Source organism: Aquila chrysaetos, chromosome 19 (assembly GCF_900496995.4).
Source record: "Aquila chrysaetos chrysaetos chromosome 19, bAquChr1.4, whole genome shotgun sequence".
NCBI classification, from domain to species: domain Eukaryota; kingdom Metazoa; phylum Chordata; class Aves; order Accipitriformes; family Accipitridae; genus Aquila; species Aquila chrysaetos.
Window position 1 is genome coordinate 19,749,066 of NC_044022.1, and position 23,032 is coordinate 19,772,097.

The following is a 23,032-nucleotide window of genomic DNA, read 5'->3' on the forward strand; positions in this document are numbered from 1 at the left end:
CACATGCCCATCAGGGATGTCCTCATCAGGAAAGCATTTACTTCTGTGAGATAAACTGTGCAGGATCAGGTCCCTGGTCAGTAAGTATTCTGGCACAGGGACTTTGTCATATTCCAGTTCTGCTCACTCTTACATTGGTGTAAATCAAAAGTTGTAAGACAAGGTAAAAATGAGAATAATAATGGAAATATGTCCCTTTAATCCAGTGAAAGGAAGTTACTTGCAGAAAGCAAAACAGTTACTGGTAAAAACTCATTAATAGTAGGGACAACTCAAGTTGTAATTGAATTAGTGGACCTCATTAAAGATGGTTCCCCAGGAACTGAAACAAACATGAAGTTTAGTTGCTTAATTATCTTTGTCTTGGAGGTTTTTTTAGCATTCCCAGGCTCTGTGGGAGAGAAAGGAACGATATGAAAGGATTAGAAATCCACGATTATATTACTTTGTAACAGAGGGGATGGCCAAGAGTTCGGGATTTTTTAGCTAGTGACTTTGAACCCAGGAAGAGGTATAGATGTTGTGAGAAGAGTTTGTAAATCATGGTCAACAAAAGGTTTCCCCAGCAATAACTGCTGAGAAGGTACAGTGGGGAATCTTTCCAGCTTTCAGAGAAGACACACTGAACAATGTCTTCCCCATATCCTAAAAGGTTCGGGTTTTTTCCAAGCTTAAGAGCACAAACACATACAAATTAAAGGTAGTAAGAAGATATTTAAATGAGAAAATGAAGTATTAGCCCTCTGATGTGCCTCCGTCACTCTTTTTATACAAATAATATTTTCAGTACAGCTTTTCCAGGGTGGGATGCAGTGCAAGACAGGGCCCGTGGCAGTCCATCCACAGCAGCAAGAGAAGCTCAAGTAGCTGAGAAAGAGCACTGTGAAGAGGGTTATCAAGTCAGCCAGAGATGAGGACACCGCAGTAGGATCTGACCTTTGTAGAAAAATCTTTCACAGTGTAGAAAATTGATGGGTTTTGCTATTGCTCTCTGCTCCCCAGCCCCTGCATGCGGTGTCAGTGGGGATTAGTTTAGCTTCTGGCGCTGACCCCTTACGGCAGGAACTTTTGCTTGCAGATAGTCCAAGTACATCCCAGCTGTAAAATTGGACAGGTGCAAATATCTATGGAAAACACATTACAGGAAAAATCTGTACAGAGTAAGCTTATTAAGTTCCCTCACTATTAGGACTTCCCTAGCATGGCTGTTAACATACTAATCATAAAGGAGAAGCGGATTAGCTGTGCCTGCTCTTGCAGCCTGCAGTGGTGATCCCTGTGTGTCTCCATTTTCCCCATGTTCCCCTCCAACACTCTGCTCTTACCAGACTAGGAAGTTCCCCGTTCCAGAGACTGTTTGAAAGTGGTTGGGAGATGTTCCCTGGTCCCTGTTTACTCAGCTCAGAGACTGCCAGGCCAGCTTTCAATTGCATAGATTAGGGACTGTGGTCCCAGCAGGCAGGCTGAGAACCACAGCTTGAGTGTCACCATCACGGAGGGCAATGGCCTGGGACTGTACAAACTGCATAAACCCCTTGGTCTGGCCATGCAAGCCACCCCACAGCCCGCCCTGTGCTGTAGCTGCTAGTTGCGCTCTAGAGCACAGGCATATGGAAAGATGCAGTAAGCCAAGACTCTGCTCCAAAAAGGTGCTGAGCAGCTGGAGATGGTCTGAGCCACAGTGGACTCTGCATGTTCTGCACTAGGTAAGGCCTAATTCAGCCCTTGATTAAGCCCCCATTGCCTTAACAACAGTTTTCTGATACCCTAGGAACTACCATTTTGTGTCTTTGTTCCCACCTGCAGAATTATGATCTATAATGAGTAAATTATAAGGCTAAGCCATGCTTGCATCCCTCCTGCTTGTATTCATCCCTGAGTGAAATACCCCCTTCTCACTGCTGGAGAGTGCAGGCGGTGATAAAACTAATCGTTATCTGTGACTTGGCTTCACCGTTCAGTTTCTGAAATAAGTGGCTTTCATGGGCTTGAGCTGCAAAGAGGGAGCTGCCGCATAACAGACTTGGTGCTGTCAGCAGTAAGAAAACAAGCATTTGGGGTTCTTTGCAGCAAGCCTTTTTCAGCACAAACCCCCTTGCTTAGCCCCTACGTAGCGTGAAGCCTTGTGGGCAGCTGATGTTTTTGCCTTTGTTTTTGGGTAGTGACATAGCATCTGCCCTCTCCATGACAACTCATTTCCCACACATTTAAAAATGAATCGGAGCACCTGGCTTTAGCTCTGCAGGGCTGTGGCGCACCATCTAATCATTAGACCTTTCAAGACCAGAAAAAGAGTGGTACAATATGGCTTTCAGGCAGTCCTAAAAAAAAAAAATCCAACCCTAAAAGCTTTAATCTTAAACATAGCAATACCTCAGTGAATTCCAGCTTTTGATCTGGGGCAGAATGTGTTTCCAAATTCATTTCACGCTGTGCTGTTTCAGTGAATATAACCACTTCACCCGGGGTCCTACTCCTAGACCTTCCGAGAAACTTCAGAAAGCAGCCTTCAAAGTCAGGGCAGGCAATTTCTGCTCTGCTCCCGACCCTGCTATAGAGCCACTGTATGATGGACCAGCTCTGTACTTGAAAGTGTTTTGGAGATTTAACTGGTTGTGAAGGCAGGGACTTCCTCATCACGCATGGTTGCAATTGCTCCAGTATGAAGATGGTTATACTGGTAGAGCTCATTCAGATGCAATAAATACAAAAGTGCAGTGAGCTAGAGATGTATATTAGTATGACCATGCTTACCCTTGGACTGTTAACAGCAAAACTGTGGTTGTGTTTGAACAGTTTAATCTGCTCTTGCAATCCAAAGACATGTTTTCATGCACATAGATCTCCAAATTGCTTAAAATTAGAGTTCAGAGTCTTGCATTTGCTGTGCCTTGAAACAGTGATTTGGCACCAGAGACCGGACTCCTGGCACTATGTGGACCTAAAAACTAGCCAGCAATTAAGCGCTGAGCAGAGTTGTGCCCAAGGCATGCACGAATGTCCCTCCCAGCCCAAGTTAAACAGACAAACCGCTCTACAACCCCATGCTCCCTTTTGACCCTATTCAGTCTTATTCATTATTACATTAATTCCCAATACCACTTCAAGAGGTTTCCCAGCACACTGCTGAACACTTTTCAGCCTGGTGAGTTCTCCCCCAAAAGGAGAAAAAAACCCAGCGGAACTGAAGGGCGAGTGCCCAGATACAAGTGCTTCACCTTCATGGCAGCTCTAATTCCATCACAGCTCTCACACTGCCCCTGGGTCTTTTAGAAGAGTATACGCCACTATTTTACTTTTTTTGCTGAGCTTCAGTTCTGTTCCAGGGGATGAACAGGGATCAGGTCTGTGACCCTGATCACCCAACCTGTGATGTGACTCTCTCTAGACAAGCAAGTGGAGTATTTACTGCGAAATATTTCTGTCTCCCATTATCTATCCTCCATGTTCAAAGGTTGCAGGAAGTAAGTGGTTTGAAATTTTATCTTTTTTTTTTTCCATTCATTGCAGATAAACTTTGACATTCATAGTAGCTATATTTTCCCTGCCGTGATACAATATTGTCAGTGTAAAGCCAAATAGTGATGTAGAGCTCGTGTCCAGTATTGGTCTTAGTCTAGTATTTCAGAAGTCACCAGTCTGGAGTATACAGATGGTTGCAAGTTTTCTGATGAGAATATGTTGGGTTTTTTTAAATTCAGAAATGATGACTCACAAAAACTCAAACTTTGTCTTGTGGGAATGTACCAGTTCTGCTATGAAACTCATTTCGGGGAAGGCTTCTCAGGTCCAGGAAGGAAATTTGGGTCAGAAATGTCAGGCACTTCAGCAGAACCAGCCATGTCCTGGGTACAACAGTCAACAGTGACCGCAGAGACCCTGATGCCATTTCTGGGTTTGACAGCAAAATCTTGACCTCCTGCCTCCTGGGCAACTGCTGACTTCTCGTCTGCTGGCTGGAAGAGGGATGATTTCTCTCTGTCGTGTTCTTACATCAAAGATTTTGAAAATAATTGGCTCTATCCTGATACAGAGCAGAAAAAAACTATGAAAATGCTTGTGGGAAAAAGATTGTGTTCTTCTCAGATGTCCCAGAGGCTGAATATCTTTTCTGAAATATATGAAGACTTTTTTTTTTTTTTAATTTGCGCTAGTGCACGATTTACTAATAAAAGAAGTGTCACACTATGTACAAAGCATGGGTCTAGCAAAAAGCTGAATCAGTTTCAGTCCTTTCCTCTATACTGTCACAGGTTACTTGGCATTGCTGATAGTTTGAGAAACATTTTCACCAGCACCTACACCACTTACAAGTGAGCGGCTCTTCCAGCGGTCCATTCCCACTGCTGTACGTCCCCAGTGGCTGTGCCCAGGTTTACCAATGTCTGTAGAGCCATCTATAGTGTATGATCAGCCAGGGGAGCTGCTCTGAGCTCAAATGACCTGGTTATTTTTAATCCAGGTACTTCCTTTCACTGATTAACCATGTGACTGCACACATGCTCGTGCTGGCACAACCATTGGGATGGCACGGGGACAGGAACAAGCAATAGGAGGCGAGGGAAGGCTGCCAAAACCAAGTTCATCGAGATATGTCCTCAGTTTTTCTTGTGCAACAATAATAACAGTTATTTGTCATAGAGAAATACTAAATCCATGGAAGAAAACAGCAGTTTAACAGCTATGTAGTCATAAAGCTGCTCATTAAGATTTTTTCAAGCATTTGTCTGTGTGCTTGAGTAGACGTAGTCCAATAATTACTGATTTTGAATATTTTACTTCCAGCTGTTCATCAAGATATGAATCAGTTCGTTAGTTATGGGTGAAGTTTTCATTAGGATTTAAGCTCCTTAGACGCTCCTGAAAATGTTTCCTTCTATCCTGCTGTCTAATCTGCTATCAGCATAGCAGAAATCCCTATAATTAAGGACTAAGACCTTTTATAATCTTCTTCCCAGACTGCAGAATGCGTTTACCATTGCTGTTCATCAGGGTGAGTCCAGCACAGGGCACTGCTGGTCGTCTGGAGCATCAGCCCCTGCGTGCACGGGAGGGGGACACGCTCAGGCTTCTGCCTAGGAAGGATGAAATTGTCCTGTAAGGGCAGGGTTATCCCACGCAATCTAGCATTCCAGCTTAAGCTGTAGGCCAGTGTCAGCTGCTTAAAAAGACTTGTGGCACTCTATGTGCTCCTTGAATAAAAATAAAGGGTTAGCACTGACGAAGCGTCCTACATGTCCTGTCTGTCTTCTGCTCTGCTAATATGCCATTAATATACATTGTGTCTGGTGGAAAACTAGAAGGTAACTGAAGTTGATGAGTTGGGTATACTATTCAGTATCCAAATCTGAATCTTTGCTAACTGGAGGTTAGCAAATGTGACGCCCATCTACAGGAAGGGCAGTAAAGAGGATCTGGGGAACTGCAGGCCTGTCAGTCTGACCTCAGTGCTGGGGAAGGTTATGGAGCAGATCATCTTGAGTGCCATCACACAGCATGCACAGGACAACCAGGTGATCAGGCCCAGTCAGCATGGGTTTCTGAAAGGCAGGTCCTGCTTGACTAACCTGATCTCCTTCTATGACAAGGTGACCTGCTTAGTGGATGAGGGAAAGGCTGTGGTTGTTGTCTGCCTGGACTTTAGTAAAGCCTTTGACACCATTTCCCACAGCATTCTCCTGGAGAAACTGGCTGCTCATGGCTTGGACAGGTGTACTCTTCACTGGGTAAAAAACTGGCTGGATGGCTGGGCCCGAAGAGTGGTGGTGAATGGAGTTAAATCCAGTTGGCAGCTGGTCACAAGTGGTGTTCCCCAGGGCTCAGCACTGGGGCCAGTTCTGTTTAATATCTTTATCAATGATCTGGATGAGGGGATCGAGCGCACCCTCAGTAAGTTTGCAGATGACACCAAGTTGGGCGGGAGTGTTGATCTGCTCGAGGGTAGGAAGGCTCTACAGAGGGATGTGGACAGGCTGGATCGATGGGCCGAGGCCAGTTGTATGAGGTTCAACAAGGCTCAGTGCCGGGTCCTGCACTTGGGTCACAACAACCCCATGCAGCGCTACAGGCTTGGGGAAGAGTGGCTGGAAAGCTGCCTGGTGGAAAAGGCAACAACACCTGGGGGTGTTGGTCAACAGCCGGCTGAATATGAGCCGGCAGTGTGCCCACGTGGCCAAGAAGGCCAGTAGCATCCTTGCTTGTATCAGAAATAGCGTGGCCAGCAGGAGCAGGGCAGTGATCGTCCCCCTGTACTGGGCACTGGTGAGGCCGCACCTCGAGTGCTGTGTTCAGGTTTGGGCCCCTCACTACAAGAAAGACCTTGAGGTGCTGGAGCGTGTCCAGAGAAGGGCAACGAAGCTGGTGAAGGGTCTGGAGCACAAGTCTGATGAGGAGCGGCTGAGGGAACTGGGGTTGTTCAGCCTGGAGAAAAGGAGGCTGAGGGGAGACCTTATCGCTCTCTACAACTGCCTGAAAGGAGGTTGGAGCGAGGTGGGGGTCGGTCTCTTCTCCCAAGTAACAAGCGATAGGACAAGAGGAAATGGACTCAAGTTGCGCCAGGAGAGGTTTAGATTGGATATTAAGAAAAATTTCTTCACTGAAAGGTTTATCAAGCATTGGAACAGGCTGCCCAGGGAAGTGGTGAGTCACCACCCCTGGAGGTATTGAAAAGACATGAAGATGTGGTGCTTAGGGACACGATTTAGTGGTGGACTTGTCGGGTTTAGGTTTACAGTTGGACTCAATGATCTTAAAGGTCTTTTCCAACCTAAACGATTCTGTGATTCTATGATTCTAAACCTGTCATGTGATTTGTAAAGGATTGTGAGAGCTGGGCTTTCAGGAAGGCCATTGAAACTAGTAGGCGTGAGCTAATTAAGTATTATAAGAAGAGCATAAAGTGAAAGAAACCCTAGGAATGTATACACTATAAAGTTGTACACACTGTAGAGACCAACCAAATTGACACGGCAAAAGAATGTGGATCATCAAAGCCCTGCTGATGCTGGGACTGGTAATCCAGAAGCTGTAGGGTCTGGGTGGTCCGAGCCCCACGGTCCATGCAGGGGAGGGCTGCCTCCAGGCCCTTGGGGGCTGCATGCTGTTGCTTGCTTTCCTCTTGGATATCCTGTCTGGTAGTGCATAGTGTGCCATTTGAACATGCCTTCCTCTTTTTTTCCCAGGGAATGGCTTTTACACTTGAAGAGAGGCTGCAGCTGGGAATTCATGGCCTCCTTCCTCCTTGCTTTTTGAGCCAAGACGTTCAAGTCCTCCGTGTGATGAAAAACTATGAGAACAAATCTAATGATCTAGACAAGTATGTCAAAAGCATCTTATCTCCTCCTTCCCTCCCCCTTTAATTTTCATTTCTTTAAAGCTCCCAGGAAGACTTGAAGATCCTGCTTCGAGGCACACAGGTTTCCCTCAGAGTCACTTTTTTCCAGCTGTCCCTACTCTCCAGCAGCAGGAGTGTTTATTCTGGCCTGTCTGCCTTCACCTATGTTACATGCCATCCCAGTCCCAGAATAGCACTGGTACTGCTTTTTCCTACCACCTCATTGCTTGAGAGCTCTGGTATTAGCCTAGCAATTCACTGTACTTTGGGTACAAGTACAGAACGAAAAGGCAGTCCCTGCCCCAGAGCACTGCAGGTAGAGTGAACACATGTACTTGCATGTACCTATCTGGATGCTCATTCACTATAAAATACCGGATAGAAGAACAGAAAGAACCTGCCAACTGGTAGGAAAAAAATAAAAAAGCAGAAGCAATGATGTGTATTGACTAATCTTTCTGTTCCTGAGCTTCCATTGCATCCAGTATTGTTCATCAGGGTTATTGATGGAAGATGGTGCTTGACGCCTGTTGTGATGGACGGTAGGGTTTGCATTTCCATCTTTCTCAGCTGCCATTGATCTGGGGACTGAAGCAGCAGGATTCTTCCCCTGTAGAGCAATTCCATTGGCTTTTCTGTGTCACAGATGCCTGTGTCGGTCTTGCAAATTATATATTGTTGGCAGTGTGTGATGCCTTTTTGAAGCCACACTGCTTGGGTGCTGAACACAAAAGGGAGTTTGTCGTTATGTTCATACAAATTTCTCAGACAGAAAATAATTTGCAATCTCTCTTTATTTTTCTGAGGTTTTCATTTTTCTGGCTTCAATTTGAAAAATTCTATCTTAGCCGATGAAGCATTTTCAAGGAGGAAAAATCTTTGGGAGAAATGTAACGTATTGTAAGTCACTAAGTGGTCATATAAACCCAGTGATGCATGTGTAAGTCTGGACAACACTAAGAATACAAAGTTGATTTAACATTTCATTTTCTAAATTAATGTGTTTGTCTTTTTTTTTTCAAAGATGGAATTTAGCTATCCTTCTGGTTTTAGTGATTAAGTGATTGAGAATGCAGGATAATGGAGAGAGAGGTTTTGTGGAAATATTTCAGGAAAGACAGTGCTTTGAAATGTGCATATTAACATTTGCATATATGCATATTTCATCTTCTAGATTGCATAATAAATTTTTATAATAAAGATGGTGTCCCGCTCTGTCCCAGGTAGCCCTGAAGTCTACTTTTGACCTTTTCCATTCACTGCACTTGTTTTTAATGCAAGTTCTGAAATTCTGAGGTTATACATGGATCTGACTTCCAGTCCTACTGAGTCTTCGTGAGCTGTCAGTGAGGATGGTGGAGCTAGTCAGGTCCTCTGGGAAATTTTGCTTCAAGTATCTGCTCATGATGTAGCACTGAAGAGTGTCAGGGCTTGGGAGAACTGAATACGTACTGAGTGAGCCAACTACTGCTTTTTATGAAACTGCCAACAACCATGAATACTGATATGTATCTATTTTATTTTACTTTTAAGGTATATTGTTCTTATGACATTACAAGACAGGAATGAGAAGCTTTTTTACCGAGTGCTGACCTCTGACATTGAGAGATTCATGCCCATCGTTTACACCCCAACGGTTGGCCTGGCTTGTCAGCAGTATGGTTTGGCTTTCAGGAGACCACGGTGAGTGAAGCGGCTGTTCTTGCCCCTTTTTTTAATTTTATGTGAATGTTTCTTTTGTATCGACAGTCCATCTTTATGTGGGTGGCCCAAAACATCTAAAACTCGATCCTTCATCAAAAAATGGACCAGCAAGCAGCTTCGTGTGTGTACATTTCATGATGAGCTGGGGAGTCGAGAATAGCTCTGCCTTCTTCCTATGAACAGCGAACAGAGTGGTTTTGTTCTCAAACAGTACTGTACAGTCTGTGCAGCTTAGCTCCAAACAGCTCTCTGAACTTATGGGTGCACCCCTCCCCATCTGCTGTCTCAGGAGCACTGAGTGCCTTCTGCGGTGCTGGTGTTTGAGTAATTGTTGGATTTTGGATACATTGTGCTCATTTTGAACTTTTGTATGCACTTCCACAAACCACCCCACAAGAAACATTTTCATAGGAGATGATGCTCTGCACCAGTGCCTTCCTCGCTGCTCAGAACACTTACTGTGTAAATTCATGCAACATTAGACACTCTGTACTGTGTTGGAAGGCCCTGTTCTGTGTAATTCTTTTTAATGATTAATGTTTAGATAAAGACCTCATTAGCATTCTGAAATACATTTTAGTCCTTGCCTGAAAATTCAATGGTAAGGTTCAGTTTTCTTTGCAAGCTTTTTATTTTTTTGTCCTTGAAGTGTACCAGTGGACAGATAAACATTTTAGTTTTTGCTGTAGGAATATGCAAAGTAAAGGAATGGAATAATACCATTTTAAAAGCATTTCAAAAGCATGAGGTTTGACTGCAGTTTCAGCTGAGAGTAATGTGGTATGTGGGGAAACTGAGGCAAATTCTACTAGCTGACTCAAGGTCACAGGGGGACGCTGAGGCAGACCTCGAAGATGTAAGGGCTGTGTAGACAGATAATGAATAACATATTATGAATAAGGTTATCTTGGCAAACACACTTGCATCCTGCTTGTCATCAAAATTTCTACTAAAGCCACTGTATTCCTTCACATGAGCTACTCCTCAGAATTGCTTTTTGGTTTGTGTCTAGCCCAGGTAATTGTGTTCTGTTCCCTGATACCCAACTTCTGGATCTGCTGGGCTGTGGTGAAGTCATTCATCTAGTCAAGCCTTGACCATATCCCTTCCTCCTCCTCAGTGTGTATGAAGAAACCAGAGAAGGAATTGCTCTTTGTACAAGGGGACACTTACTTCTTCTGGGCAAGAGTAAAAGGTAGCAGAGATAAGAGAGCCCAGACTCTGTCTCCAGGTGTTGAATTGTGAGCATTGTCAGGCAGGGAAGAGCACGCTGTTGGTTCTCAGCTAATCAAAATTCACAGCAACAATTCCTGCTGTACAGCCACTGTGTCTTTGCCTTTAGTCTGCCTTTACCTTGCAAGAAGTTAAAACAATATTTGGGAGCTTTACTTCTTTTATTTTCCATCCCTGATGTTATCCTCAGGAAATCAGGGATGTCTTTCCATATACTGGACTCTTTCTGCAGTTGTTGCTGTTGGAGAATTCCCCTTCCTGAACTCACTTCGTTCTCATGTTTTAAACCCATAGTATTTTACCACTGTGGTAAGAACATCTGTTCTCATAGTCTGACAGTTTTGCTGCTGAACTTGGGCTTGGAGCTGTTCTGGATTCCAGCCCGTGGCTTCCACAGGGAAGGGCAAACTATCATGCCCTTAGTACACTGAATTTCCTATGGCGGGGAGTTTGTTTCCCTGAAGATGTAGAGTGAATTTCAGCCTGGCCTCAGATTTGGTTTTAATCAAGGTTGTTTTAGCAAAAGAGTGGTTTTATTGCAAAAAGAAGAGAGCTATTATATCATGTAAAGTGATGAGATTAAAATGAGAAGCATTCATATGTGCTTTTTTTGTCAATCTGACTCTTATTGTCCTGCAGTATATATTTTCTCTCCTGGAGCATATTATGTACATCAGGAGCTGGCCTGCAAGACACTTAGTTCAGCATAGGATGCCAACACTTTCTGCTAAAATCATTGGGACGTGCAGATTTGGGGAGTTCAGGAATTAAGATCTAAGTTTGAATTTCTAGCGCTTCCCATGTTTGTTATCCTAAGCTGCACTGGCAGTCTGAAAAGCTGATTCTTTTAACCTAATTTTATTTGTATTGGAAGGTTTTTAAAGCAAAATGACACCTATGTAAATATATTTCACTGATGTTTTAGGGAGAACATGGCACCTAGAGCTAGAGAGGATGTCCAAGCCATTCATTTTTGCTCTGCTGTCACAGGAAGCCTTATCATATAATCCTGTTCATTAACTGATGATGTTTTATTTTAAATCTGCAATAGAGCTGCTGTACGTAGCCCATTCCAGTATTTAACTCTCATATAAGTAGAAAGTGTTTTTCCACTAGTACATAACCTAAATGTTCTTTGCCAATGTCATCGTCTCTACAGTAGCCTTTTCACAGTAGAAGACTGGGATCACGTTCAGCCTGGTGGTTTTCTTGCCTGTAGTTCATGTTGTTCTGTCTGAGTTGTCCTACTCTGGAGTCTCCTGTTTGGCTACATTTCTCCTGAAATGCACCACAGAAGAGTAAGCACAGCTTTGCCATGGAGGACTGGCAGTGTCAGGGAGACTGGAGCAGTTAGATTTTAGCTTTTGCTAACACGTCCCAGCGTGCCCTTGCCTTTTTTGGCATTATCTGAGTGGTCCGGTCACTGTAATTCATTTTGTCATCTTCCTGTGAATCTTTTCTTTGACACAATTACCCCACCAAATATGTGCCACTGTATAATAGTGCTTAGCATTTCTCCTCACTATATGTCCTGCTATGAACTCTGTCCTGTTGGTTTTGGGTCATCTCTCCAGTGATTCAAAGTTTTTCTAAACCTGTCCTCCAGAGTGCCGCACCTCCCGGCCTGACTCTTTGGGCAGCAGGGAGCTGGTTTGAATGTCTGCTGCAGCAATTACCTTTTCATCCAAACCGTCACATTTAATGCTGTTGATCAGGCAGGAGAGATGAGATATCTCAGTTTTAAAATACCATACGGTGCTCCAACATGGATGGATGTGCACATACAGGATGCAGTAGAATCATAGAATAGAATGGGTTGGGTTGGGAGGGACCTTAAAGATCATCTAGTTCCAACCCTCATCTTCCACTAGACCAGGTTGCTCAGAGCCCCATCCAACCTGGCCTTGAACACTGCCAGGGATGGGGCAGCCACAACTTCTCTGGGCAACCTGTGCCAGTGCCTCACCACCCTCACAGTGAAGAACTTCTTCCTTACATCTAATCTAAATCTACACTCTTTCAGTTTAAATCCATTACCCCTCATCCTGTCATTACATGCCCTTGTAAAAAGTCCCTCCCCATCTTTCCTGTAGGCCCCCTTTAGGTACTGGAAGGCTGCTATAAGGTCTCCCTGGAGCCTTCTCTTCTCCAGGCTGAACAACCCCAACTCTCTCAGCCTGTCTTCATGGGAGAGGTGCTCCAGCCCCCGATCATCTTCATGGCCCTGCTCTGGACCTGCTCGTGCAGGTCCATGTCCTTCTTAATTTGGGGGCCCCAGAGCTGAACACAGTACTCCAGATGAGGGTCTCATCAGAGCAGAGTACAGGGGCAGAATCCCCTCCCTCGACCTGCTGGTCACACTGCTTTTGATGCAGCCCAGGATACAGTTGACTTTCTGGGCTGTGAGCACACGTTGCCAGCTCATATTCAGTTTTTCATCCACTACTACCCCCAAGTCCTTCTCCTCAGGGCTGCTCTCAATCCACTCATCGCCCAGCCTGTATTTGTGCTTGGGATTGCCCCAACCCATGTGCAGGACCTCGCACTTGGCCTCATTGAACTTCGTGAGGTTGGCACGGGCCCACCTCTCAAGCCTGTCCAGGTCCCTCTGGATGGCATCCCTTCCCTCCAGCACCACACAGCTTGGTGTCATCAGCAAACTTGCTGAGGGTGCGCTCAGTCCCACTGTCCGTGTCCCCATAGCACAGCTTGTGGTGAGGAGGGAAATCTACAGAATATTATGCAGTCTTTCTGCAGCCACAGCAGCAGCAATTAGTGACCTGTGGACACAATAAACTTATTCCCTGTGCTGAGATATTTCTCAGCCCCATTAGTGCTTGGCTTTATATTTGAAAGTTGAGCCTGGAAAGATTAAGGCACAAGTAACTTGCTTACAAAGCAACTCTTGTACAAGAGCATCTGAAAATAGTCCTATGAGGTCCAGCAGGGCTTCTCTCATCAGAATACATTTATCAGTGTTCGCATGGCTGCAGATTTTGTTTGCCAGATACTGCTGTCATAATTGCAGGGCTCAATGCCTCTTTTACCTTTCCTGGTCTCTATATATAAACTATTGAGGGTGGACCTTTTACTTGCACTTTTACTGGGCTAGTGTCTGGAGTTCTCATTCCAGGTCAGGGCTCCTGCATCCTCTCTGCCAGCAGATTTATCTGCTCCAAATGGGGTCAGACACCTGCTATTCCTTCCTTTCGAAAAGCTACCCAGCCAGCAGTCTAAAAATACAGGCTTTCTCTGTTTACCAGTAGAAAAGAGCTACTAGGAAAAAACCACTTGCAAACATCCGACTCTTGGCATGCTTATCTATGATGCCCATAGTCTCTCCACTTCTTCTGGTGGGCCAGGCAGAGTTCCTGATGCCCCAGCAGGTTCCTGTCTGCCTTCCCCAAACTCCTACTGCCTTTCTCTTCAGGAGTCACTTTAATTTCTTCAAGCAGCCTTATTTTTTTAATGTGGCCTCCAACTTTTTCCTATGTGATGAAGACTCGGGGGTTTAGAACAACTGGAAGAGAGGTGGAACCATCAAATTATTAAGATGATATTCTGGCACTGTCCCCTAAGAGCTCTGAAGTTTTTGCTGGAAGGTGTCTATGTTGAATCACATTTTTCCTATCTTGTTTTCCAGGCAGCTCCCTGCTGAGTTACCAATATTCGTTTATTCAAAGTCATGCAATAAGTATTAAAATCTTCAGGCCAAAGTACAGTATCATATTATATTTTGAATTTTTGAAATAAAAAATATAAATTATTGTGTATTATGTAAGTACAGGTTGAAGTACCAAGCAATAGCACCTCTGTCACACTTATGATTAAGCACCCTGTCAAAATCTCTCTTCTGTGATCAGACCACGTTAAATAAGCACAAGAGAAGAGCAACCATGTCCAAAGAGAAGTCTTCCTAGCCATGGATCCTGTCTGCAGCAGTGGCCAGTAACGGAAGGAGTACAAGACTAGGGTAGGCAAATGCGCTCACTTCTTGGGGGCTTCTCAGGCTATGCTCCTCCTCATTTTGTGTCTCAGGGTCTTGCGGTTGCAGTTTTGTTACAAAAATCTGCTGCTGTGTTTGGTTTCACAAGTTCTGGAATGGTTGTGAGGGGACTCAGATGTATGCAGGTTGTCAAGGCCAAAGGATATGTCTGGAAATAGTGTCCCAAGGTGACAAGACTTGTTTCACGTATAGGTGTAATTCCAGATGATCAGGGATGACCCAGACTTAAGGGACATTTCTTGCAGAGTTGTACAGCTTCAGATCCTCTGGCTGCACATACACAGCTTTGCAGTCTGCCTCCTGCAATCCATCCCTGGTTATTTACTTCTCCCGCCCACCACCCCTGTGCCTCCACAGATGTCCGTGCAGCTGTGCAATGATCTGGTTCAGGAATAAATCTGGGTAGATCCAAGTCTCTTTTGGGCCAGACTAGCAGTAATCCAGATAGTCAGTTTTCACTGCCAGCTGCAACAGGAATTGTGCTGATGTGATGAAAGGGATGTGCAGAAGCAGGAGCAAGCTGCTCAAAGCATGGGGAGAGCAGGTTTGCTTATGTTCAGCAGCAGTGATAACATAATTGTAGCTTCAGGCAAAGGACAGGTTACCCTAGGTACCAAGGAACATGGGCCTTGGAAGTGCTTGCTTTTCAAAGCCTGGGGATCCTTTATCCTTGTCAGAAATTTGGTAGGAGGAGGGAATGAAATGTAACAGAGCAGGGCTTGCAACTTTTTGAGATGCTAAAAGACGGAGTGAAGGAGGAATCTTTGTTCTTTGATCCCATTAACAGAAAGCATCACCGTTATCTTCGGAAATGCTTCTACCAGACCTAAAAGCTTTCAGACTGTGGTTGAGAGTCCTTTTTTGCTTTAGAGTGAAGATACAAAGTCCTTTACGAAGAAAAGTGCATAGTAGTATTGTGATCTTTTTTCCTTTTTTTGCTTTTTCTTTTTTTCAATGTAAAATGTACATAATGAATATCATGGGTGTCCTTATGCAGCACAGGACTGAACATGTGCAATGCTATTTAAAAGGTATTTTTGAAGCTGGAGGATCTTTTTTAATTGTGACAGTACCTTTGGAAAGCGACTTTATACTTTTTCACAAAGAGAAAGCAGAGAGAGAACTTACCTCAGGGCATGGAATCAGGGTTTTATCTCTTCTGTGATAGTGAGGGATAGTTTATTACAGTGGCATAAGACCACAGTCTGTCGAGACACTGGGAAATTCATAAGCATACTGGTATTTGAAAATATAAAGTCATCAGCTGCTCTGCAAAACCTTTTGGCATCCCCTGAGAGCAGGACTGGAACAGGTTGGTGCGTCACCATTGGAGGCAAGCTATGGGGACAGAAAAAACTTGCTTAAGTTCACTCTTCTTTTCTGGAGACGTAACTATCCTTGAGGACTGATTGCAGAACAATGCAAAACATGTTGGGCTGAGGCTGAACCTGGAGAATGAAAGCTAACAGGATGCAGATGGTGCGAAAATTAAGTCTGACAGAATTATGATCTGTCTCTGATGAAAAATGAGCAAGTGAAACACCAGTCAATCTACAGAATTGTCTTGTCAAGAGATCTGGCTCTGCTGAGGCACTTTTTTTTAATGGTATTGCGCAGTCTGAGCAGCAGGAGAGAAAGTTACCTGCCATTTCTAGACACTTTAAACCCAAACCAAATGGAAATTAGAACAAAGGTGTAAATTCCATAGACTTGTCCCTAACCACAGAATTGTCTGCACTCCCTTTTCTATAAAACAGTGGAGACCAAAAGTGAGTGGGAAGACTGGGGTTTGGATTATTGTCCCGGAAATTGTGCTTTGAAACCCCTTTAGGCAATCTCTACTTCTTGTAAAAACACTGGTTGTCGTAACTTCTCTTGTTGCCACCAGCCTGGTTCAGCCTTCTTCCAGAAGCAGCTGAAGTCAGTGGAAGAGAAGATGAATGTGTTTAATGATCTGCATTTAGATAACATCACCACAAGCAGACTGGTCTTGTAACAGACTGAAGGAGGGGATCTGTGGAAAGTATCATGGAGACAGTGTGTACTCAGGAAGCCCTGAAGAGGTTGGCAGGAGATATAGGTGGGAGACAGTGCTTGGTATGGGACCAGGTTGTGGAATGAGGAGGAGAAGACCATGGTTGGAGTAGGTGAAGAGGAAGCAGTTAGCACAGAGGGAGCCCAGGGCTGCTGAGAACGGCTCAGCCTGTCTGGAAACCTCTGCTGAGAGGTGGCAAAGTAGTTCAAGGGTTCCCACTGCTCCCTCTGTGCTGACCCCATATTTTCCAGGCAAGTCTTTTCAGCATGCTGTACCCCCATCCTTGTCCTTTCTCTGTTCCCCCTTCAGTTAAGTCGTTCTCAAAATGGGGAGAGGAGCACAGATTTCCTTCTGGGTGTACGGAGAGAAGAGCTGGTGTACCAGCCATAATCTCAGGTACCGTGAAGATTGGGGGAATAGAATGGACACTGTTGGTGCTGTGAGGCTGTACCACAGTTATTACATTGTGATGGGAGTGAAAAAGGACTTGCATCCATTTTTTCATTAGAAAAACAATCAGTGCTTCTTCTGTATCTCCAATATATTCTCTCCCTTACTTTTCCTGAGCAAAATATATGTGCAGTGGCTCTAACAACCAAGAGAAACTTCCATGGGCATGAGGTAAAATCTCAGGCCCCCTGAAGTTAACAGCAAAGTCTCATATTAATTTACAAAGGTCAGGCTTTCCCCTGCTGTCAGAGGTAATTTGAAATTCCCTTCTGTTGAAATTCCCTGATTTACCAGGAAAAGCTCAAAGGAAGAGGTGGAGTTGGCCAAAAGAAAGAGGTTGACCTGGTGAAGGAAATTCAAAAGGATGTGTTTGCCTTTAATCCGGTATAAATCTATGCTGCTGCCACAAGGAACAACCCCACCTTAAACAAAAAATGCCAAAGACAGGGAGTAGGGAGGAGAATTATTTAGAATAATGAATACCAGGATGTAAATTGGAGGGGAAATCACACTGGCTATCATGAAAACCTTGGACAGTGATATCCATTGGGTTGTGGGACAGCCTCCTGTGGACTGTGCATTGTGACCTGGGGACATTTTTTAAAAGGAGCAATCCTCTTTTTTAACTCTTTAGTTTATGGAATATTTATATTAATAAATGATACATTTTTATTATATAGTTTATATTGACTTTCATATGCCACTGCAGGGTAACTGTGAGGTGCAGTTTCATGTTGCTATATAATGGCTGTGTCAGAGCTAGCAAGCTAGCACCCTTATCCTCTAATAACAGGGCATCCATTTCTGAAAGAGAAGAGAAATCAATAGGTAGCATAAAGACCTGTGTTGCATTTACTGAAGACTTTCCCAACAGGTCTGCACAGAGTGAGGACTTCTGTGCTTTGATACTGCAATTCTTACCTTCCTTGGGTTTTGCTGTGTTTTGGGTTTCGTTTCTGGAGATCTCTGTGTGCAGATACACCATTCAAACATTTTGACAAGGCAAGCTACACACATCTTCAGTACATGATTATGGAAGACCTGCTGTAAAAGCTGCTGATATTTTCTGTATTTGCTGTGATTTATGGCAAAAGTTAGAATTATTTATTAGCTGGATTCACTAAGACAGAGTATGCCAGGTTAGATTCAATTTATCTGAAAGCTGATTGCTCTGGTATTGTCAAAATAATATTTCTTTTCTTTGTCAAACTTTGTCCTAATTCTGTGTTCATTCTTGGGGCTCCCTGCAGTGCACTTTAAAAGTGAAGGTGTGGGTCTTGGAAGAATTTGCACAGTGCAGGAAGGAAATATAATCAGGGTAGGACTTAATTTACTTCCCAGGGATTTTTGATCCCACCTTAACCTCTGTACTGTCAAGTGAAAAAGAATATATTATGTGATTAGCAGTGAAAACAGATAAGGTCTCCTTGGTCAACATCACTGAGCAACAGCACTGATTGCCCATCTCAACACATTTCTCTCTGCAACCCTGTAATCTTCCAGTTACTGAGATACTGCCAGGATCCAACATACAGGCAGGTTTAGGACTGAGCCTTCAAAAAGGCAGAGAAAAATCAGGGCTGAGTCGTATTTTCCTACACTTAAAGTTGTTTTTGAATGGAGAGCTTCAAGCCCTTGAGCGTGGTGAGCTTAAATGCAGCAAAGGATACTGAATTTGGGAACTGCCCACACTTGCTGGTTGGTGGAATCCCTGGGTGGTGGGATCTTATGTCTCACCTCAAAGCCTGGTCTTTACCCATGTGCATCTATCTGTAAATTTATGCATGGGTGGCAGAGTAGTTATGAACAGCCTGGTTTCTCCCTCTCCGTCCTGGACATCAGCAAGAAGGGAGCTCTGGGTGCTGAGGGTAAGCAAGAGTCAGACCCCGTGACCCTACATACCAAAACCTCTTACCCAGCCCTTGACTCCAGGGGCTCAATCCTCACACAGACTTCTCAGAGGTCCTCTGAAACACCTCTGTTGAAACACCACTGCTGAAAAGCACACTGGAAAAAACTGGTTTCTGAAGTTTTCAAATACAAGCAGGATTTAACCACTGAATTATGCTATGACATTGACAGTTTTCTGGTTAAACCAGAGAATCCAGTCCTGAGAATCCAGTAAGGACAAGCAGCTCATGACAAGCCAAGAGCAACGTGGGTCTGTTTGCGTCCTCCCTTAATCCTAGACTGTAGATAGCAGAGATTCATTGGGGACCTAATGCCAACCCTCTGCATTTTCACATTGCTGCATAATGACCAATAACAGTAGTTAATGAGCTGGTCTTTCTCCATCGACTCCCCCCTGGAGAGGACGAAAGGACTATTTATTTTTTAGGCTGTTTCCTGACTAGCAGAACCAATGAATCCAGGATTCTTCCTGGTTTCTGGCCACTGAAACACTTCACATTTGTGATACCTTTTGTTCCCTTCCACATCCCTTTCATCCCTTCTCCATATCCAGCATACTTAAATTATAGGATATTGCCTTATAAATCTCTGTATAGATTTCATTAATAGTTGATTGTGCTTGGTTTCTATTATTTTTTCATCAGTACCTCAGGGTACTGTTCAGCATCCGACAATTTACAAAGAAAATTATCTAAAACAACAAAAAGTTCTTGGCTTTATTATAAACAAATGTGCAAAAATAGCTGATGAATCACCACAGAGATTTTGTCCAATTTGATGATTAATTGTACTGTATGTAGACAAATCAGTGCATGCTAGCACATACTTTCTCTCCAAAGCCTGTAGCCCACAGGCATTTATAATCTCAAGCTCCCTAAAAGAGCCAAGCAATTTCAAAGTTTATTTTGTTATTCTGAATCCTCTTGTCCTGTTCTGGCAGAGACCTGAACCAAAAAGATCGACGATAGGGGTGCAGCTGGTGGAAATGTCTCTAAAGGCTCATATTGCTCAACCTGTCAATTCTGTGTATGAGTCTTGAAAGTGTAAATAAACAAAACCAAATATAGGGCTTTATAACCCTATATATAACCCCATTTTACAGCACCTCTAGCACAGACTGGCCTTTAATCCAGAGTGGGTCCTCCAGCCTGTTCTTCTGGCACAGCAGTGACAGTTTTCTGTGGTTAGCATGCAACAAAAGCCAAGGCCATCAGCTGATCCCTGCCTCAGATGTGTCTCCGTTGCAGCCTTGGACAGCCAAAACACCTACCAGTCGTCTGGGCTTGGAGCATAATTCAGCCAAACTCCAAAGACGACAGAGCAGCATGCGGCAGCAGTCAGGATCCTTCCACAGTGACAAGCCAACTTGACTTTTTCTTCCCTGAGGGTCAAGATAATTTTGCCAGGTGAACTTCAACGTTAATCTGAGACAGTCTTGCTCAAAGCTTTCCTTTATGTAAGGCAATGGCTGTGACCACTGCAGAAGGTCAGCCTGTGCCATGCCTGTCAGAGCCCTCTCCTGTGCAACCTCGTATCTCAGTGTAGGTTTCTGACTGCTGTCTCACAACTTTTTCTTGGCTGTTCAACGGCGGCCTGGTGCGGGCTCAGATGTTGGCAAAGATCTGACTCATCTCTTTTGTTTGTTGCTTTTTTAAGCAATGGCTTCCCATGGACTTCCTACCCTTTCTGAGGGAAGTCCAGGCTCTACTAAGTCAAAACACTTTTATATGGGCACGATTTCATCATCTTCAGGGTGTCAGTGGAGATGCTTAACCTTTGTCCTGAGCATTTTTGTTCTGAGAATGAGCCTTTCCTATCCAGATGAAAACACTGAATCATGATGCCTGCCTGTCTGATAAAAGCATTGTGAGTATGTTCATTTTCTTAATGCTAACCCACGCAGTAGTCTTTATCCTCTCCTCTCTTGTGGAGTAAGTTCCTCTCATAGCACCCAGACTAGCAGTTAATAAGTGGAAGGAAAATGAAACAAAAGCCTGAGTTTTGTTGCCATTTTCATCGTTTACTCTTGCAATTCATTGCATGCTGGTACATCAGCACACACACGAGGAGCCAGGCACTTTGCAAGCGCCCCTGTCATGTTGGACAGCAAGCAGTGTGTAAGTATCTGGAGAATCAGGGACCTTAGCTACCATTTTCATCTGCTTCCCCTCATCAGTCCCTCTTCTCAGAAACAAGTAATTATATAAGGCAAAGAAAGACTGGTAGCCCATTAAACAAGACATCTCTGATGTTTCTTTTCTGAGATCCAATAAACAAGATTGATGGACTGATTGCTGTGCAGAAAGCACATGTAACTTGCAGTTGAGTTTTTTGTGTTCTTCATGCTACATACCAAAACCTGGGCAAGCCTGACCATTGCAGTATCTATTATTGGATAATGCTGTTCAAATACATACCTCCCCTGCTAAGCAAGTATCTTTTTTTTCAGAGAGTAGTCCTTTTAGAGGAGTGAGGGAGGAAAAGAAGGATGAAGCTGCATTGGTTGGGTGGGGTTTTTTGTCGTTTTCAACTCCTGTTAACTTAGAAGCTTTTGAGATCCTTCTAGTGGTGTCTTTTTTCCTCCACAGGGACATAAGTATACAAATATGGTCCTATCTTAGCTAGTAAGGAAAATTCACGTATAGCAAAGAGTAGGGTCCTTTTGCTTCACACTAGTATACAAGTCAGCAATCCAGTGCCATCACCTGTTCTGCTCTTCTGTGGCTTTTGACCAGGATGGTAAAGTCAGTGGATATAATTGCTGACTGTTATTCATACATGATAAGCATAAAGAGGCCATTAATCATATAGATGTTAACACGTAACTGAAGTCGTAGCAGCAGTAGGCTAGAAAAGTGGGGTGAGAGAACACCGGGAGGGTTGCAAACACAGCCACAGAAGCACTGGTAATTGCCAAGGAAAAGCTATTCAGGAGAAGGAGTGAGACTTTAGGGTAGAAGGGAAGTGAGGAGAGATTTGGAGCTGTGAGGAAAGAAGTTGCATAATCTTTTTCACTCTCCTCTGGGTTTTGGGAAATGAAGCTTTGCACATGCTCTGTAAATAAACAATAGTGCTTTAGGGATAGCACTCCTGGCTCCATTGTACACTGTTTCATCTAAGGGGAAATAGCTCACAAGGCAGCATGCTAACCACAAAGATCAGAAAGGGGAACACTACTTTGCCTTATTGAAGAAGTAACCGCTCATTGAATAAAAGCATTAAAGGATATTTTGGTTTCCTAATACCTGAGACATGTTAGAATTTGTTCCTTCCCAAATATCTAAAAGAAATTAATGTTATTCTAAAAAGCCATCACCAGTGTCTGGCATTGCTTCCTCTGGGCATCAAATGTGTCCTGTCTTCCTTGTCCCTGAACTCTTTCTAAAATGAGCCTTGCAATTCTGGCATTGTCTTCATTGTGGGTCTTTCAAAATGCCATCAGGATGGCCAAGATCTAACCAGTACTGAGCACCACAGCAGGACCCTTCCCATGGTAAGGTGTGTAGCTTTATAATTTCTGGACCACCTCCATGAACTCAGCCAGAACAAAATCAGAAAGGAAAAGAAAATGTCCCTGGCTTAGGGTTGAGGAAAGGTCTTGTGTGGTGTAGGTGAACATATCCAACCCCTTTGACAGATTCTGCATTGACTATCTGCAGTCTGCTGGATCCTGCAGTCCAGTTCGGGCAGCTTGACTTGACTTGCTGAAATCCAGTTAGAAATACTGTCTCAGTGACAAATTATGAAGTTGTAACACTCCTTGAAGTTTCCTGGAACCTTACAGACATGCTCAGTGGCGCAATAAAATCTAGTCTGACTTCCACCTTAACTAAAGGCAGCTGTAGTGAAACCTGTGATGTTAACGGCTGAATAGGAGACTGGAGCTCTGAAACCCTAATGAATGCAGGTTGGAGCATTCTGCACTCTGAATTACCCCCACAAAGGTAACAGCTCTCTAAAGGTTACTGTTTAGCCAGAAATAGTGGTAGAGTGTGTACATTCTGGCTTGACATTGCTGGGGCAGTTGATTTTTACTAAGCTCTATTTCTTGTATTTTTGCCCCCATGCATGTGTGTTTGGCTTCCAGCTAACTGTGTGCATAGCTTCTTCTCTGGGGGGGATAAAGATATACAATGACTAAGCCCATGTAGAATGACAGGATCCTGGGCACAGGTGAGTCTTCTTCAGAATGCTTAGGCTGCATCTTTTCCTCTGAAAAATCAGGTTAATTTGTTTTATTGTCACTTGGATATTTCTTATTTACTACTGGTCCAAATAGATCAAGCTGTCCCTCTCAGTATTCAGAGCTCTACCTTGCTGTTCTCAAAGCTCCTGTTCTTTGCTCCTGTTACTTCTCCTA

The 23,032-nt window shown here is 43.9% G+C and overlaps 1 protein-coding gene across 3 annotated transcripts in view; it reads left to right on the plus strand.

Moving 5' to 3' along the window:
• The window catches only part of ME3 (malic enzyme 3), a 128,474-nt gene that overhangs the window by 61,424 nt on the left and 44,018 nt on the right, over nucleotides 1–23,032 (plus strand). For all 3 annotated transcript variants that reach the window (XM_030043106.2, XM_030043107.2, XM_041118556.1), the window contains exons 2-3: nucleotides 7,182–7,315; nucleotides 8,867–9,016. In XM_030043106.2, the coding sequence (XP_029898966.1) occupies nucleotides 7,182–7,315; nucleotides 8,867–9,016 (284 nt within the window). The remainder of the gene's footprint in view (nucleotides 1–7,181; nucleotides 7,316–8,866; nucleotides 9,017–23,032) is intronic.